Here is a 20,078-nt window from a genome sequence, read left to right as displayed (position 1 = left end):
GTGATTGATGAGGATGGTGAGGATGATGAAGATGGTGAGATTGATGAGGATGGTGATGATGATGAGGATGGTGAGGATGTTGAGGATGGTGTGGATGTTGAGGATGGTGTAGATAATGACGACCGTGAGGATGATGAGGACGGTGAGGATGATGAGGATGGTGAGGTTGATGAGGATAGTGTGGATGATGAGGATGGGGAGGATGATGAGGATGGTGAGGATGATGTGGGTGGTGAGGATGATGAGAATAGTGAGGTTGATGAGGATGGTGCGGATGATGAGGATGGAGTGGATGATGAGGATGGTGAGGATGGTGAGGATGGTGAGGATGATGAGGATGATGAGGATGATGAGGGTGGTGAGGATAGTGAGGTTGATGAGGATGGTGTGGATGATGAGGATGGTGAGATTGATGAGGATGGTGGGGTTCATGAGGATGGTGAGATTGATGTGGATGGAGAGGATGATGAGGATGGTGAGATTGATGTGGATGGAGAGGATGATGAGGATGGTGAGGATGATGAGTATGGTGTGGATAATGAGGATGGTGAGGCTGAGGAGGATGGTGTGGATGATGAGGATGGTGTGGATGATGAGGATGGTGTGGATAATGAGGATGGTGAGGCTGAGGAGGATGGTGTGGATGATGAGGACTGTGTGGATGATGAGGATAGGTGAGGTTGATGAGGATGGAGAGGATGATGAGGAAGGTGAGGATGGTGAGGATGATGAGGATGATGAGGGTGGTGAGGATAGTGAGGTTGATGAGGATGGTGGGGTTCATGAGGATGGTGAGGTTGATGAGGATGGAGTGGATGATGAGGTTGGTGAGGATGGTGAGGATGGTGAGGATGATGAGGATGATGAGGGTGGTGAGGAAGTGAGGTTGATGAGGATGGTGAGATTGATGAGGATGGTGAGGTTGATGAGGATGGAGGGGTTCATGAGGATGGTGAGATTGATGTGGATGGAGAGGATGATGAGGATGGTGAGATTGATGAGGATGGTGAGGTTGATGAGGATGGTGGGGTTCATGAGGATGGTGAGATTGATGTGGATGGAGAGGATGATGAGGATGGTGTGGATGATGAGGATGGTGTGGATAATGAGGATGGTGAGGCTGAGGAGGATGGTGTGGATGATGAGGATGGTGTGGATGATGAGGATGGTGAGGCTGAGGAGGATGGTGTGGTTGATGAGGATTGTGTGGATGATGAGGATGGTGAGGTTGATGAGGATGGTGGGGTTCATGAGGATGGTGAGGTTGATGAGGATGGAGAGGATGAGGAAGGTGCGGATGATGAGGATGGTGAGGTTGATGAGGATGGTGAGGTTGATGAGTATGGTCTGGATAATGAGGATGGTGAGGCTGATGAGGATGGTGTGGATGATGAGGATGGTGAGGATGATGCGGATGGTGAGTTGGATGAGGATGGTGTGGTTGATGAGGATGGTGAGGATGATGAGGATGGTGAGGATGATGAGGATTGTGTGGTTGATGAGGATAGTAAGGTTGATGAAGAAGGTGAGGATGATGAGGATGGTGAGGTTGATGAGGATGGTGAGGATGATGAGGATGGTGTGGATGATGAGGATGGTGAGGTTGATGAGGATGGTGTGGTTAATGAGGATAGTGAGGATGATGAGGATGGTGGGGTTGATGAGGATGGTGAGGATGATGAGGATTGTGTGGTTGATGAGGATGGTAAGGTTGATGAGGAAGGTGAGGATGATGAGGATGGAGTGATTGATGAGGATGGTGAGGATGATGAGAATCGTGAGGTTGATGAGGATGGTGAGGATGATGAGGATGGTGACGTTCATGAGGATGGTGAGGTGGATGAGGATGGTGAGGTTGATGAGGATGGTGTGGATGATGAGGATGGTGTGGATGATGAGGATGGTGAGGTTGATGAGGATGGTGGGGTTCATGAGGATGGTGAGGTTGATGAGGATGGAGAGGATGATGAGGAAGGTGCGGATGATGTGGATGATGAGGTTGATGAGGATGGTGATGATGATGAGTATGGTGTGGATAATGAGGATGGTGAGGCTGATAAGGATGGTGTGGATGATGAGGATGGTGTGGTTGATGAGGATGGTGAGGATGATGAGGACGGTGAGGATGATGAGGATTGTGTGGTTGATGAGGATGGTGTGGTTGATGAGGATGGTGAGGATGATGAGGATGGTGAGGTTGATGAGGATGGTGTGGTTGATGAGGATGGTGAGGATGATGAGGATGGAGAGGATGATGAGGATTGTGAGGTTGATGAGGATGGTAAGGTTCATGAGGAAGGTGAGGATGGAATAATTGATGAGGATGGTGAGGATGATGAGGATCTTGAGGTTGATGAGGTACGTGAGGATGATGAGGATGGTAAGGATGATGAGGATGGTGTGGTTAATGAGGATGGTGATGATGATGAGGATTGTGTGGTTGATGAGGATGGTGAGGTTGATGAGGATGGTGTGGTTGATGAGGATGGTGTGGTTGATGAGGATGGTGAGGATGATGAGGATTGTGTGGTTGATGAGGATGGTGAGGATGTTGAGGACGGTGAGGATGTTGAGGATGGTGTGGGTGATGAGGACGGTGAGGATGATGAGGATGGTGAGGATGCTGAGGATAGTGTGGATGATGAGGATGGTGAGGTTGATGAGGATGGAGTGGATGATGAGGATGATGAAGATGATGAGGATGGTGAGGTTGATGAGGATGAGTGAATGATGAGGATGGTGAGGCTGATGAGGATGGTGAGGATGATGAGGACAATGTGGATGATGAGGATGGTGAGGATGATGAGGATGGTGAGGATGATGAGGACAATGTGGATGATGAGGATGGTGACGATGATGAGGATGGTGAGGTTGATGAGGATGGTGAGGATGAAGAGGATGGTGAGGTTCATGAAGATGGTGTGGATGATGAGGATAGTGACGTTGATGAGGATGGTGAGGTAGGTGAGGATGATGAGGATGATGAGGATGGTGAGGTTGATGAGGATGGTGAGGATGATGAGGATGGTGAGGCTAATGAGGATGGAGTGATTGATGAGGATGGTGAGGATGATGTGGATGGTGAGGTTGATGGGAATGGTGAGGATGATGAGGATGGTGAGGATGATGAGGATGAAGTGGTTGATGAGGATAGTGTGGATGAAGAGGATGGTGAGGTTCATGAGGATGGTGTGTTTGATGAGGATGGAGTGGATGATGAGGTTGGTGAGGTTGATGAGGATGGTGAGGTTGATGAGGATGGAGTGGATGATGAGGATGGTGGGGTAGATGAGGATGGTGAAGTTGATGAGGATGGTGATGATGATGAGAATGGTGAAGTTGATGAGGATGGTGAGGATGATGAGATGATGAGGATGATTAGGATGGTGAGGATGGTGGCGTTGATGAGGATGGTGAGGATGATGAGGATGGTGTGGATGATGAGGATAGTGAGGTTGATGAGGATGGTGTGTTTGATGAGGATGGAGTGGATGATGAGGTTGGTGAGGTTGATGAGGATGGTGAGGTTGATAAGGATGGTGAGGATGATGAGGATGGTGAGTTTGATGTGGATGGTGAGGATGATGAGGATGGTGAGGATGATGAGGATGGTGGCGTTGATGAGGATGGTGAGGATGATGAGGATGATGAGGATGATGAGGATGATGAGGATGGTGAGGATAGTGGCGTTGATGAGGATGGTGAGGATGATGAGGATGGTTAGGATGATGAGGACAATGTGGATGATGAGGATGGTGACGATGATGAGGATGGTGAGGTAGGTGAGGATGATGAGGATGATGAGGATGGTGAGGTTGATGAGGATGGTGAGGATGAAGAGGATGGTGAGGTTCATGAAGATGGTGTGGATGATGAGGATAGTGACGTTGATGAGGATGGTGAGGATGATGAGGATGATGAGGATGGTGAGGTTGATGAGGATGGTGAGGTTCATGAGGATGGTGAGGATGGTGTGGATGACGAGGATGGTGAGGTTCATGAGGATGGTGAGGATGATGAGGATAGTGAGGTTGATGAGGATGGTGAGGTTCATGAGGATGGTGAGTATGATGAGGATGGTAAGGTTGATGAGGATGGTGAGGATGATGAGGATTGTGAGGTTGATGAGGATGGTGAGGTTGATGAGGATGGTGAGGATGATGAGCTTGATGAGGATGGAGTGAATGATGAGGATGGTGAGGTTGATGATGGTGAGGATGATGTGGATGGAGTGGATGATGAGGATGGTGAAGGTGATAAGGTTGATACGGCTGTTGAGTATGGTGAGGCTAGTGAGGATGATGTGGACGGTATAATTGTTGTGGATGATGAGGATGATGAGGTAGGTGAGGATGATGAGGATGATGAGGATGGTGAGGTTGATGAGGATGGTGAGGATGAAGAGGATGGTGAGGTTCATGAAGATGGTGTGGATGATGAGGATAGTGACGTTGATGAGGATGGTGAGGATGATGAGGATGATGAGGATGGTGAGGTTGATGAGGATGGTGAGGTTCATGAGGATGGTGAGGATGGTGTGGATGACGAGGATGGTGAGGTTCATGAGGATGGTGAGGATGATGAGGATAGTGAGGTTGATGAGGATGGTGAGGTTCATGAGGATGGTGAGTATGATGAGGATGGTAAGGTTGATGAGGATGGTGAGGATGATGAGGATTGTGAGGTTGATGAGGATGGTGAGGTTGATGAGGATGGTGAGGATGATGAGCTTGATGAGGATGGAGTGAATGATGAGGATGGTGAGGTTGATGATGGTGAGGATGATGTGGATGGAGTGGATGATGAGGATGGTGAAGGTGATAAGGTTGATACGGCTGTTCAGTATGGTGAGGCTAGTGAGGATGATGTGGACGGTATAATTGTTGTGGATGATGAGGATGATGAGGATAATGAGGATGGTGAGGTTGATGAGGATGGTGAGGCTAATGAGGATGGAGTGGTTGATGAGGATGGTGAGGATGATGTGGATGGTGAGGTTGATGAGAATGGTGAGGATGATGAGGATGGTGAGGATAATGAGGATGGTGAGGTTGATGAGGATGGTGAGGCTAATGTGGATGGAGTGATTGATGAGGATGGTGAGGATGATGTGGATGGTGAGGTTGATGAGAATGGTGAAGATGATGAGGATGGTGAGGATAATGAGGATGGTGAGGTTGATGAGGATGGTGAGGATGATGAGGATGGTGTGGACGATGAGAATGGTGAGGATGATGAGGATGGTGTGGACGATGAGGATGGTGAGGTTGATGAGGATGGTGATTTTGATGAGGATGGAATGGATGATGAGGTTGGTGAGGTTGATGAGGATGGTGAGGTTGATGAGGATGGAGTGGATGATGAGGATGGTGGGGTAGATGAGGATGGTGAAGTTGATGAGGATGGTGATGATGATGAGGATGGTGTGGATGATGAGGATGGTGAGGTTGATGAGGATGGTGTGTTTGATGAGGATGGAGTGGATGATGAGGTTGGCGAGGTTGATGAGGATGGTGAGGTTGATGAGGATGGTGAGGATGATGAGGATGGTGAGACTGATGAGGATGGTGGCGTTGATGAGGATGGTGTGGATGATGAGGTTGGTGTGGATAATGAGGATGGTGAGGCTGAGGAGGATGGTGTGGATAATGAGGATGGTGAGGCTGAGGAGGATGGCGTGGATGATGAGGACTGTGTGGATGATGAGGATGATGAGGTTGATGAGGATGGTGGGGTTCATGAGGATGGTGAGGTTGATGAGGATGGAGAGGATGATGGGAAAGGTGAGGATGGTGAGGATGGTGAGGATGATGAGGATGATGAGGGTGGTGAGGATAGTGAGGTTGATGAGGATGGTGGGGTTCATGAGGATGGTGAGGTTGATGAGGATGGAGTGGATGATGAGGATGGTGAGGATGGTGAGGATGGTGAGGATGATGAGGATGATGAGGATGATGAGGAAGTGAGGTTGATGAGGATGGTGTGGATGATGAGGATGGTGAGATTGATGAGGATGGTGAGGTTGATGAGGATGGAGGGGTTCATGAGGATGGTGAGATTGATGTGGATGGACAGGATGATGAGGATGGTGAGGATAATGAGGATGGTGAGGCTGAGGAGGATGGTGTGGATGATGAGGATGGTGAGTTTGATGAGGATGGTGAGGTTGATGAGGATGGTGGGGTTCATGAGGATGGTGAGATTGATGTGGATGGAGAGGATGATGAGGTTGGTGTGGATAATGAGGATGGTGAGGCTGAGGAGGATGGTGTGGATGATGAGGATGGTGTGGATGATGAGGATGGTGAGGCTGAGGAGGATGGTGTGGTTGATGAGGATTGTGTGGATGATGAGGATGGTGAGGTTGAAGAGGATGGTGGGGTTCATGAGGATGGTGAGGTTGATGAGGATGGAGAGGATGAGGAAGGTGCGGATGATGAGGATGGTGAGGTTGATGAGGATGGTGAGGTTGATGAGTATGGTGTGGATAATGAGGATGGTGAGGCTGATGAGGATGGTGTGGATGATGAGGATGGTGAGGATGATGGGGATGGTGAGTTTGATGAGGATGGTGTGGTTGATGAGGATGGTGAGGATGATGAGGATTGTGTGGTTGATGAGGATGGTAAGGTTGATGAAGAAGGTGAGGATGATGAGGATGGTGAGGTTGATGAGGATGGTGAGGATGATGAGGATGGTGTGGATGATGAGGATGGTGAGGTTGATGAGGATGGTGTGGTTAATGAGGATAGTGAGGATGATGAGGATGGTGGGGTTGATGAGGATGGTGAGGATGATGAGGATTGTGTGGTTGATGAGGATGGTAAGGTTGATGAGGAAGGTGAGGATGATGAGAATGGAGTGATTGATGAGGATGGTGAGGATGATGAGGATCGTGAGGTTGATGAGGATGGTGAGGATGATGAGGATTGTGTGGTTGATGAGGATGGTGAGGTTGATGAGGATGGTGTGGATGATGAGGATGGTGTGGATGATGAGGATGGTGAGGTTGATGAGGATGGTGGGGTTCATGAGGATGGTGAGGTTGATGAGGATGGAGAGGATGATGAGGAAGGTGCCGATGATGAGGTTGTTGAGGATGGTGATGATGATGAGTATGGTGTGGATGATGAGGATGGTGAGGCTGATGAGGATGGTGAGGATGATGAGGATGGTGAGGATGATGAGGATGGTGGCGTTGATGAGGATGGTGAGGATGATGAGGATGATGAGGATGATGAGGATGGTGAGGATAGTGGCGTTGATGAGGATGGTGAGGATGATGAGGATGGTTAGGATGATGAGGACAATGTGGATGATGAGGATGGTGACGATGATGAGGATGGTGAGGTAGGTGAGGATGATGAGGATGGTGAGGTTGATGAGGATGGTGAGGATGAAGAGGATGGTGAGGTTCATGAAGATGGTGTGGATGATGAGGATAGTGACGTTGATGAGGATGGTGAGGTAGGTGAGGATGATGAGGATGATGAGGATGGTGAGGTTGATGAGGATGGTGAGGTTCATGAGGATGGTGAGGATGGTGTGGATGACGAGGATGGTGAGGTTCATGAGGATGGTGAGGATGATGAGGATGGTGAGGTTGATGAGGATGGTGAGGTTCATGAGGATGGTGAGGATGATGAGGATGGAAAGGTTGATGAGGATGGTGAGGATGATGAGGATTGTGAGGTTGATGAGGATGGTGAGGATGATGAGCTTGATGAGGATGGAGTGGATGATGAGGATGGTGAGGTTGATGATGGTGAGGATGATGTGGATGGAGTGGATGATGAGGATGGTGAAGGTGATAAGGTTGATAGGGCTGTTGAGTATGGTGAGGCTAGTGAGGATGATGTGGACGGTATAATTGTTGTGGATGATGAGGATGATGAGGATAATGAGGATAGTGAGGTTGATGAGGATGGTGAGGCTAATGAGGATGGAGTGGTTGATGAGGATGGTGAAGATGATGTGGATGGTGAGGTTGATGAGAATGGTGAGGATGATGAGGATGGTGAGGATAATGAGGATGGTGAGGTTGATGAGGATGGTGAGGCTAATGAGGATGGAGTGATTGATGAGGATGGTGAGGATGATGTGGATGGTGAGGTTGATGAGAATGGTGAAGATGATGAGGATGGTGAGGATAATGAGGATGGTGAGGTTGATGAGGATGGTGAGGATGATGAGGATGGTGTGGACGATGAGAATGGTGAGGATGATGAGGATGGTGTGGACGATGAGGATGGTGAGGTTGATGAGGATGGTGATTTTGATGAGGATGGAGTGGATGATGAGGTTGGTGAGGTTGATGAGGATGGTGAGGTTGATGAGGATGGAGTGGATGATGAGGATGGTGGGGTAGATGAGGATGGTGAAGTTGATGAGGATGGTGATGAAGATGAGGATGGTGAAGTTGATGAGGATGGTGATGATGATGAGGATGGTGTGGATGATGAGGATGGTGTGGATGATGAGGATGGTGAGGTTGATGAGGATGGTGTGTTTGATGAGGATGGAGTGGATGATGAGGTTGGCGAGGTTGATGAGGATGGTGTGTTTGATGAGGATGGAGTGGATGATGAGGTTGGCGAGGTTGATGAGGATGGTGAGGTTGATAGGATGGTGAGGATGATGAGGATGGTGTGTTTGATGAGGATGGTGAGGATGATGAGGATGGTGAGGATGATGAGGATGGTGGCGTTGATGAGGATGGTGTGGATGATGAGGATGGTGTGGATAATGAGGATGGTGAGGCTGAGGAGGATGGTGTGGATGATGAGGACTGTGTGGATGATGAGGATGATGAGGTTGATGAGGATGGTGGGGTTCATGAGGATGGTGAGGTTGATGAGGATGGAGAGGATGATGAGAAAGGTGAGGATGGTGAGGATGGTGAGGATGATGAGGATGATGAGGGTGGTGAGGATAGTGAGGTTGATGAGGATGGTGGGGTTCATGAGGATGGTGAGGTTGATGAGGATGGAGTGGATGATGAGGATGGTGAGGATGGTGAGGATGGTGAGGATGATGAGGATGATGAGGGTGGTGAGGAAGTGAGGTTGATGAGGATGGTGTGGATGATGAGGATGGTGAGATTGATGAAGATGGTGAGGTTGATGAGGATGGAGGGGTTCATGAGGATGGTGAGATTGATGTGGATGGAGAGGATGATGAGGATGGTGTGGATAATGAGGATGGTGAGGCTGAGGAGGATGGTGTGGATGATGAGGATGGTGTGGATGATGAAGATGGTGAGGCTGAGGAGGATGATGTGGTTGATGAGGATTGTGTGGATGATGAGGATGGTGAGGTTGATGAGGATGGTGGGGTTCATGAGGATGGTGAGGTTGATGAGGATGGAGAGGATGAGGAAGGTGCGGATGATGAGGATGGTGAGGTTGATGAGGATGGTGAGGTTGATGAGTATGGTGTGGATAATGAGGATGGTGAGGCTGATGAGGATGGTGTGGATGATGAGGATGGTGAGGATGATGGGGATGGTGAGTTTGATGAGGATGGTGTGGTTGATGAGGATGGTGAGGATGATGAGGATTGTGTGGTTGATGAGGATGGTAAGGTTGATGAAGAAGGCGAGGATGATGAGGATGATGAGGATGGTGAGGATGGTGAGGATGATGAGGATGGTGTGGATGATGAGGATGGTGAGGTTGATGAGGATGGTGTGGTTAATGAGGATAGTGAGGATGATGAGGATGGTGGGGTTGATGAGGATGGTGAGGATGATGAGGATTGTGTGGTTGATGAGGATGGTAAGGTTAATGAGGAAGGTGAGGATGATGAGAATGGAGTGATTGATGAGGATGGTGAGGATGATGAGGATCGTGAGGTTGATGAGGATGGTGGGGATGATGAGGATTGTGTGGTTGATGAGGATGGTGTGGATGATGAGGATGGTGTGGATGATGAGGTTGGTGTGGATGATGAGGATGGTGAGGTTGATGAGGATGGTGGGGTTCATGAGGATGGTGAGGTTGATGAGGATGGAGAGGATGATGAGGAAGGTGCCGATGATGAGGATGATGAGGTTGATGAGGATGGTGATGATGATGAGTATAGTGTGGATGATGAGGATGGTGAGGCTGATGAGGATGGTGTGGATGATGAGGATGGTGTGGTTGATGAGGATGGTGAGGATGATGAGGACGGTGAGGATGATGAGAATTGTGTGGTTGATGAGGATGGTGTGGTTGATGAGGATGGTGAGGATGATGAGGATGGTGAGGTTGATGAGGATGGTGAGGATGATGAGGACGGTGGCGTTGATGAGGACGGTGTGGATGATGAGGATGGTGTGGATAATGAGGATGGTGAGGCTGAGGAGGATGGTGTGGATAATGAGGATGGTGAGGCTGAGGAGGATGGCGTGGATGATGAGGACTGTGTGGATGATGAGGATGATGAGGTTGATGAGGATGGTGGGGTTCATGAGGATGGTGAGGTTGATGAGGATGGAGAGGATGATGAGAAAGGTGAGGATGGTGAGGATGGTGAGGATGATGAGGATGATGAGGGTGGTGAGGATAGTGAGGTTGATGAGGATGGTGGGGTTCATGAGGATGGTGAGGTTGATGAGGATGGAGTGGATGATGAGGATGGTGAGGATGGTGAGGATGGTGAGGATGATGAGGATGATGAGGATGATGAGGAAGTGAGGTTGATGAGGATGGTGTGGATGATGAGGATGGTGAGATTGACGAGGATGGTGAGGTTGATGAGGATGGAGGGGTTCATGAGGATGGTGAGATTGATGTGGATGGAGAGGATGATGAGGATGGTGAGATTGATGAGGATGGTGAGGTTGATGAGGATGGTGGGGTTCATGAGGATGGTGAGATTGATGTGGATGGAGAGGATGATGAGGATGGTGTGGATAATGAGGATGGTGAGGCTGAGGAGGATGGTGTGGATGATGAGGATGGTGTGGATGATGAGGATGGTGAGGCTGAGGAGGATGGTGTGGTTGATGAGGATTGTGTGGATGATGAGGATGGTGAGGTTGATGAGGATGGTGGGGTTCATGAGGATGGTGAGGTTGATGAGGATGGAGAGGATGAGGAAGGTGCGGATGATGAGGATGGTGAGGTTGATGAGGATGGTGAGGTTGATGAGTATGGTGTGGATAATGAGGATGGTAAGGTTGATGAAGAAGGTGAGGATGATGAGGATGGTGAGGTTGATGAGGATGGTGAGGATGATGAGGATGGTGTGGATGATGAGGATGGTGAGGTTGATGAGGATGGTGTGGTTAATGAGGATAGTGAGGATGATGAGGATGGTGGGGTTGATGAGGATGGTGAGGATGATGAGGATTGTGTGGTTGATGAGGATGGTAAGGTTGATGAGGAAGGTGAGGATGATGAGAATGGAGTGATTGATGAGGATGGTGAGGATGATGAGGATCGTGAGGTTGATGAGGATGGTGAGGATGATGAGGATTGTGTGGTTGATGAGGATGGTGAGGTTGATGAGGATGGTGTGGATGATGAGGATGGTGAGGTTGATGAGGATGGTGGTGTTCATGAGGATGGTGAGGTTGATGAGGATGGAGAGGATGATGAGGAAGGTGCCGATGATGAGGTTGATGAGGATGGTGATGATGATGAGTATGGTGTGGATGATGAGGATGGTGAGGCTGATGAGGATGGTGAGGATGATGAGGATGGTGAGGATGATGAGGATGGTGGCGTTGATGAGGATGGTGAGGATGATGAGGATGATGAGGATGATGAGGATGGTGAGGATAGTGGCGTTGATGAGGATGGTGAGGATGATGAGGATGGTTAGGATGATGAGGACAATGTGGATGATGAGGATGGTGACGATGATGAGGATGGTGAGGTAGGTGAGGATGATGAGGATGGTGAGGTTGATGAGGATGGTGAGGATGAAGAGGATGGTGAGGTTCATGAAGATGGTGTGGATGATGAGGATAGTGACGTTGATGAGGATGGTGAGGTAGGTGAGGGTGGTGAGGATGATGAGGATGGTGAGGTTGATGAGGATGGTGAGGTTCATGAGGATGGTGAGGATGGTGAGGTTCATGAGGATGGTGAGGATGATGAGGATAGTGAGGTTGATGAGGATGGTGAGGTTCATGAGGATGGTGAGGATGATGAGGATGGTAAGGTTGATGAGGATGGTGAGGATGATGAGGATTGTGAGGTTGATGAGGATGGTGAGGTTGATGAGGATGGTGAGGATGATGAGCTTGATGAGGATGGAGTGGATGATGAGGATGGTGAGGTTGATGATGGTGAGGATGATGTGGATGGCGTGGATGATGAGGATGGTGAAGGTGATAAGGTTGATACGGCTGTTGAGTATGGTGAGGCTAGTGAGGATGATGTGGACGGTATAATTGTTGTGGATGATGAGGATGATGAGGATAATGAGGATGGTGAGGTTGATGAGGATGGTGAGGCTAATGAGGATGGTGTGGTTGATGAGGATGGTGAAGATGATGTGGATGTTGAGGTTGATGAGAATGGTGAGGATGATGAGGATGGTGAGGATAATGAGGATGGTGAGGTTGATGAGGATGGTGAGGCTAATAAGGATGGAGTGATTGATGAGGATGGTGAGGATGATGTGGATGGTGAGGTTGATGAGAATGGTGAAGATGATGAGGATGGTGAGGATAATGAGGATGGTGAGGTTGATGAGGATGGTGAGGATGATGAGGATGGTGTGGACGATGAGAATGGTGAGGATGATGAGGATGGTGTGGACGATGAGGATGGTGAGGTTGATGAGGATGGTGATTTTGATGAGGATGGAGTGGATGATGAGGTTGGTGAGGTTGATGAGGATGGTGAGGTTGATGAGGATGGAGTGGATGATGAGGATGGTGGGGTAGATGAGGATGGTGAGGTTGATGAGGATGGTGATGATGATGAGGATAGTGAGGTTGATGAGGATGGTGAGGTTCATGAGGATGGTGAGGATGGTGAGGTTCATGAGGATGGTGAGGATGATGAGGATAGTGAGGTTGATGAGGATGGTGAGGTTCATGAGGATGGTGATGATGATGAGGATGGTGAAGTTGATGAGGATGGTGATGATGATGAGGATGGTGTGGATGATGAGGATGGTGAGGTTGATGAGGATGGTGTGTTTGATGAGGATGGAGTGGATGATGAGGTTGGCGAGGTTGATGAGGATGGTGTGTTTGATGAGGATGGAGTGGATGATGAGGTTGGCGAGGTTGATGAGGATGGTGAGGTTGATAGGATGGTGAGGATGATGAGGATGGTATGTTTGATGAGGATGGTGAGGATGATGAGGATGGTGAGGATGATGAGGATGGTGGCGTTGATGAGGATGGTGTGGATGATGAGGATGGTGTGGATAATGAGGATGGTGAGGCTGAGGAGGATGGTGTGGATGATGAGGACTGTGTGGATGATGAGGATGATGAGGTTGATGAGGATGGTGGGGTTCATGAGGATGGTAAGGTTGATGAGGATGGAGAGGATGATGAGAAAGGTGAGGATGGTGAGGATGGTGAGGATGATGAGGATGATGAGGGTGGTGAGGATAGTGAGTTTGATGAGGATGGTGGGGTTCATGAGGATGGTGAGGTTGATGAGGATGGAGAGGATGATGAGAAAGGTGAGGATGGTGAGGATGGTGAGGATGATGAGGATGATGAGGGTGGTGAGGATAGTGAGGTTGATGAGGATGGTGGGGTTCATGAGGATGGTGAGGTTGATGAGGATGGAGTGGATGATGAGGATGGTGAGGATGGTGAGGATGGTGAGGATGATGAGGATGATGAGGGTGGTGAGGAAGTGAGGTTGATGAGGATGGTGTGGATGATGAGGATGGTGAGATTGATGAGGATGGTGAGGTTGATGAGGATGGTGGGGTTCATGAGGATGGTGAGGTTGATGAGGATGGAGAGGATGAGGAAGGTGCGGATGATGAGGATGGTGAGGTTGATGAGGATGGTGAGGTTGATGAGTATGGTGTGGATAATGAGGATGGTGAGGCTGATGAGGATGGTGTGGATGATGAGGATGGTGAGGATGATGAGGATGGTGAGGATGATGAGGATTGTGTGGTTAATGAGGATGGTAAGGTTGATGAGGAAGGTGAGGATGATGAGAATGGAGTGATTGATGAGGATGGTGTTGATGATGAGGATCGTGAGGTTGATGAGGATGGTGAGGATGATGAGGATTGTGTGGTTGATGCGGATGGTGAGGTTGATGAGGATGGTGTGGATGATGAGGTTGGTGTGGATGATGAGGATGGTGAGGTTGATGAGGATGGTGGGGTTCATGAGGATGGTGAGGTTGATGAGGATGGAAAGGATGATGAGGAAGGTGCCGATGATGAGGATGATGAGGTTGATGAGGATGGTGATGATGATGAGTATGGTGTGGATGATGAGGATGGTGAGGCTGATGAGGATGGTGTGGATGATGAGGATGGTGTGGTTGATGAGGATGGTGAGGATGATGAGGACGGTGAGGATGATGAGGATTGTGTGGTTGATGAGGATGGTGTGGTTGATGAGGATGGTGAGGATGATGAGGATGGTGAGGTTGATGAGGATGGTGTGGTTGATGAGGATGGTGAGGATGATGAGGATGGTGAGGATGATGAGGATTGTGTGGTTGATGAGGATGGTAAGGTTCATGAGGAAGGTGAGGATGGAGTGGATGATGAGGATCTTGAGGTTGATGAGGTACGTGAGGATGATGAGGATGGTAAGGATGATGAGGATGGTGTGGTTGATGAGGATGGTGATGATGATGAGGATTGTGTGGTTGATGAGGATGGTGAGGTTGATGAGGATGGTGTGGTTGATGAGGATGGTGTGGTTGATGAGGATGGTGAGGATGATGAGGATTGTGTGGTTGATGAGGATGGTGAGGATGTTGAGGACGGTGAGGATGTTGAGGATGGTGTGGGTGATGAGGACGGTGAGGATGATGAGGATGGTGAGGATGCTGAGGATGGTGTGGATGATGAGGATGGTGAGGTTGATGAGGATGGAGTGGATGATGAGGATGATGAAGATGATGAGGATGGTGAGGTTGATGAGGATGAGTGAATGATGAGGATGGTGAGGCTGATGAGGATGGTGAGGATGATGAGGACAATGTGGATGATGAGGATGGTGAGGATGATGAGGATGGTGAGGATGATGAGGACAATGTGGATGATGAGGATGGTGATGATGATGAGTATGGTGTGGATGATGAGGATGGTGAGGCTGATGAGGATGGTGTGGATGATGAGGATGGTGTGGTTGATGAGGATGGTGAGGATGATGAGGATGGTGAGGATGATGAGGATTGTGTGGTTGATGAGGATGGTGTGGTTGATGAGGATGGTGAGGATGATGAGGATGGTGAGGTAGATGAGGATGGTGTGGTTGATGAGGATGGTGAGGATGATGAGGATGGTGAGGATGATGAGGATTGTGTGGTTGATGAGGATGGTAAGGTTCATGAGGAAGGTGAGGATGGAGTGATTGATGAGGATGGTGAGGATGATGAGGATCTTGAGGTTGATGAGGTACGTGAGGATGATGAGGATGGTAAGGATGATGAGGATGGTGTGGTTGATGAGGATGGTGATGATGATGAGGATTGTGTGGTTGATGAGGATGGTGAGGTTGATGAGGATGGTGTGGTTGATGAGGATGGTGTGGTTGATGAGGATGGTGAGGATGATGAGGATTGTGTGGTTGATGAGGATGGTGAGGATGTTGAGGACGGTGAGGATGTTGAGGATGGTGTGGGTGATGAGGACGGTGAGGATGATGAGGATGGTGAGGATGCTGAGGATGGTGTGGATGATGAGGATGGTGAGTTTGATGAGGATGGAGTGGATGATGAGGATGATGAAGATGATGAGGATGGTGAGGTTGATGAGGATGAGTGAATGATGAGGATGGTGGGGCTGATGAGGATGGTGAGGATGATGAGGAAATTGTGGATGATGAGGATGGTGAGGATGATGAGGATGGTGAGGATGATGAGGACAATGTGGATGATGAGGATGGTGAGGATGATGAGAATTGTGTAGTTGATGATGGTGCGGTTGATCAGGATGGTGAGGGTGATGAGGACGGTGCGGATGATGAGAATGGTGAGGTTGATGAGGATGATGAGGATTGTGTGGTTGATGAGGATGGTGAGGATGATGAGGATGATGAGGTTGATGAGGATGGTGAGGATGATGAGGATGGTGAGGATGATGAGGGTGGTGAGGATGATGAGGGTGGTGAGGATGATGAGGATGGTGGGGCTGATGAGAATGGTGAGGTTGATGAGGATGGTGTGGATGATGAGGATAGTTTGGATGATGAGGATGGAGTGGATGATGAGGATGGAGTGGATGATGAGGTTGGTGAGGATGATGTGGATGGTCAGGTTGATGAGGCTGGAGTGGATGATGAGGATGGTGAAGATGATGAAGATGATGAGAATGATGAGGATGGTGTGGTTGATGAGAATGGAGTGGATGATGGGGATGGTGGTGAGGATGATGAGGTTGGTGAGGATAATGAGGTTGGTGAGGTTGATGAGGATGGTGAGGATGGTGTGGTTGATGAGGATGTTGGGATGGTGATGATGGTGAGGATGATGAGGATGGTGAGGTTGATGAGGATGGTGAGGATGATGAGGATGGTTGGGATGATGAGGATGGTGAGGTTGATGAGGATGGTGTGATTGATGAGGATGGTGAGGATGATGATGATGGTGAGGTTGATGAGGATGGTGTGGTTGATCAGGATGGTGAGGATGATGAGGATGGTGAGGATGATAGAATGGTGAGGATGGTGAGGACAATGAGGATGGTGAGGTTGATGAGGATGGTGTGGATGATGAGGATGGTGAGGATGATGAGAATTGTGTAGTTGATGATGTTGTGGTTGATCAGGATGGTGTGGATGATGAGGATGGTGCGGATGATGAGGATGATGTGGATTGTGTGGTTGATGAGGATGGTGAGGATGATGAGGATGATGAGGTTGATGAGGATGGTGAGGATAATGAGGATGGTGAGGATGATGAGGGTGGTGAGGATGATGAGGATGATGAGGATGATGAGGATGGTGAGGATGATGCGGGTGGTGAGGATGATGAGGATGGTGGGTCTGATGAGAATGGTGAGCTGGATGAGGATGGTGAGGTTGATAAGGATGGTGAGGATGATGAGGATGGTGTGGATGATGAGGATGGAGAGGATGATGAGGATGGAGTGGATGATGAGGTTGGTGAGGATGATGTGGATGGTCAGGTTGATGTGGATGGAGTGGATGATGAGGATGGTGAAGATGATGAGAATGATGAGGATGGTGGTTGATGAGGATGGTGAGGATGATGAGGTTGATGAGGATGGTGAGGATGATGAGGATGGTGAGGATGATGAGGGTGGTGAGGATGATGCGGGTGGTGAGGATGATGAGGAGGGTGGGGCTGATGAGAATGGTGAGCTGGATGAGGATGGTGAGGTTGATGAGGATGGTGAGGATGATGAGGATGGTGTGGATGATGAGGATGGAGTGGATGATGAGGATGGAGTGGATGATGAGGTTGGTGAGGATGATGTGGATGGTCAGGTTGATGAGGATGGAGTGGATGATGAGGATGGTGAAGATGATGAAGATGATGAGGATAATGAGGATGGTGAGGTTGATGAGGATGGTGAGGATGATGAGGATGGTGAGGTTGATGATTATGGTGAGGATGTTGAGGGTGGTGAGGATGATGAGGATAGTGGCGCTGATGAGGATGGTGAGGATAGTGTGGTTGATGAGGATGGTGAGGATGATGTGGATGATGAGGTTGTTATGGATGGTGAGGATGAGGAGGATGGTGAGGATGATGATGGCGTTGAGGATGATGCGGGTGGTGAGGATGATGAGGATGGTGGGGTTGATGAAAATGGTGAGGTTGATGAGGATGGTGAGGATGATGAGGATGCAGTGGTTGATGAGGATAATGAGGATAATGAGGATGGTGAGGTTCATGAAGATGGTGAGGTTGATGAAGATGGTGAGATGATGAGGATGGTGAGGATGATGAGGATGGAGTGGATGATGAGGATGGTGAGATTGATGAGGATGGTGAGGATGTTGGTGTTGATGAGGATGGTGAGGATGATGAGGATGGTGAGGTTGATGAGGATGGTCAGGTTAATGGGGATGCTGTGGATGATATGGATGGTGTGGATGATGATGATGGAGTGGGTGAGGAGGATGGTGAGATTGATGAGGATGGTGAGGATCATGAGGAAGGTGTGGTTGATCAGGATGGTGAGGTTGATGAGGATGGTGGTGTTGATGAGGATGGTGAGGTTGATGAGGATATTGAGGGAGGTGAGGTTGATCAGGATGGTGAGGATGATGAGGATGGTGTGGTTGGTGAGGATGGTGTGGTTGGTGAGGATGGTGAGGATGATGAGGATTGTGTGGATGATGAGAATGGTGAGGTTGATGAGGATGGTGGTGTTGATGAGGATGGTGAGGATGATGAGGATGGTGAGGTTGATGAGGATGGTGAGGATGATAAGGATAATGTGGGTGATGAGGATGGAGTGCATGATGAGGATAGTGTGGATGATGAGGATGTTGAGGATGATGAGGATGGTGAGGTTGATGAGGATGGTGAGGATGAAGAGGATGGTGAGGTTGATGAGGATGTTGAGGTTGATGAGGATGGTGAGGTTGATGAGGATGGTGATGATTATGAGGATTGTGAGGATGATGAGGGTGGTGAGGTTGATGAGGATGGTGTGGATGATGAGGATGGTGAGGATGATGAGGATGGTGAGGTTGATGAGGATGGTGTGGATGATGAGGATGGTGAGATTGATGAGGATGGTGAGGATGCTGAAGGTGATAAGGATGGTACAGCTGTTGAGTATGGTGAGGCTAGTGAGGATAATGTGGACGGCATAATTGTTGTGGATGATGAGGATAATGAGGATGGTGAGGTTGATGAGGATGGTGAGGCTGATGAGGATGGTGAGTATGATGAGAATGGTGCGTATGATGAGGATGGTGATGTTGATGAGGATGGTGAGGATGATGACGATGGTGTGGATGATGAGGTTGGAGTGGATGATGAGGATGGAGTGGATGATGAGGTTGGTGAGGATGATGTGGATGGTCAGGTTGATGAGGATGGAGTGGATGATGGGAATGGTGAAGATGGTGAAGATGATGAGAATGATGAGGATGGTGTGGTTGATGAGAACGGAGTGCATGATGAGGATGGTGATGAGGATGGTGAGGATGATGAGGTTGGTGAGGATAATGAGGATGGTGAGGTTGATGTGGATGGTGAGGATGATGACGATGGTGTAGTTGATGAGGATGGTGAGGATGGTGAGGACAATGAGGATGGTGAAGTTGATGAGGATGGTGTGGATGATGAGTATGGTGAGGTTGATGAGGATGGTGTGGATGACGAGGATGGTGAGGATGATGAGAATTGTGTTGTTGATGATGGTGTGGTTGATCAGGATGGTGAGGATGATGAGGATGGTGCGGACGATGAGGATGGTGAGGTAGATGAGGATGATGAGGATTGTGTGGTTGATGAGGATGGTGAGGATGATGAGGATGGTGAGATTGATGAGGATGGTGAGGATGCTGAAGGTGATAAGGATGGTACAGCTGTTGAGTATGGTGAGGCTAGTGAGGATAATGTGGACGGCATAATTGTTGTGGATGATGGGGATGATGAGGATAATGAGGATGGTGAGGTTGATGAGGATAGTGAGGCTGATGAGGATGGAATGATTGATGAGGATGGTGAGAATGATGCGGACGGTTAGGTTGATGAGGATCATGCGGATGATGAGGATTAAGTGGTTGATGAGGATGGAGTGGTTGATGAGGATGGTGAGTATGATGAGAATGGTGCGTATGATGAGGATGGTGATGTTGATGAGGATGGTGAGGATGATGACGATGGTGTGGATGATGAGTTTGGAGTGGATGATGAGGATGGAGTGGATGATGAGGTTGGTGAGGATGATGTGGATGGTCAGGTTGATGAGGATGGAGTGGATGATGGGAATGG

The 20,078-nt window shown here is 49.0% G+C and overlaps 1 protein-coding gene across 1 annotated transcript in view; it reads right to left on the bottom strand.

Annotated features, from left to right (window-relative positions):
* The window catches only part of LOC148141462 (uncharacterized), a gene marked incomplete at its 5' end in the record, with an annotated part of 31,189 nt that extends 13,213 nt beyond the window's left edge, over window positions 1-17,976 (bottom strand). The window contains 5 exons of the mRNA XM_087978058.1: window positions 4,945-5,109; window positions 9,997-10,106; window positions 12,339-12,358; window positions 14,957-15,057; window positions 17,860-17,976. Of these exons, the coding sequence (XP_087834184.1) occupies window positions 4,945-5,109; window positions 9,997-10,106; window positions 12,339-12,358; window positions 14,957-15,057; window positions 17,860-17,976 (513 nt within the window). The remainder of the gene's footprint in view (window positions 1-4,944; window positions 5,110-9,996; window positions 10,107-12,338; window positions 12,359-14,956; window positions 15,058-17,859) is intronic.
* Between the last annotated feature and the right edge of the window lie 2,102 nt (window positions 17,977-20,078).

This window comes from Chiloscyllium plagiosum, unplaced genomic scaffold (assembly GCF_037043375.1).
Source record: "Chiloscyllium plagiosum isolate Xiang-an unplaced genomic scaffold, Cpla_swu_hap1 HiC_scaffold_33, whole genome shotgun sequence".
Classification (NCBI taxonomy): domain Eukaryota; kingdom Metazoa; phylum Chordata; class Chondrichthyes; order Orectolobiformes; family Hemiscylliidae; genus Chiloscyllium; species Chiloscyllium plagiosum.
Note: the sequence above shows the minus strand (reverse complement) of the source record. Positions and strands in the feature narration are given on the sequence as shown.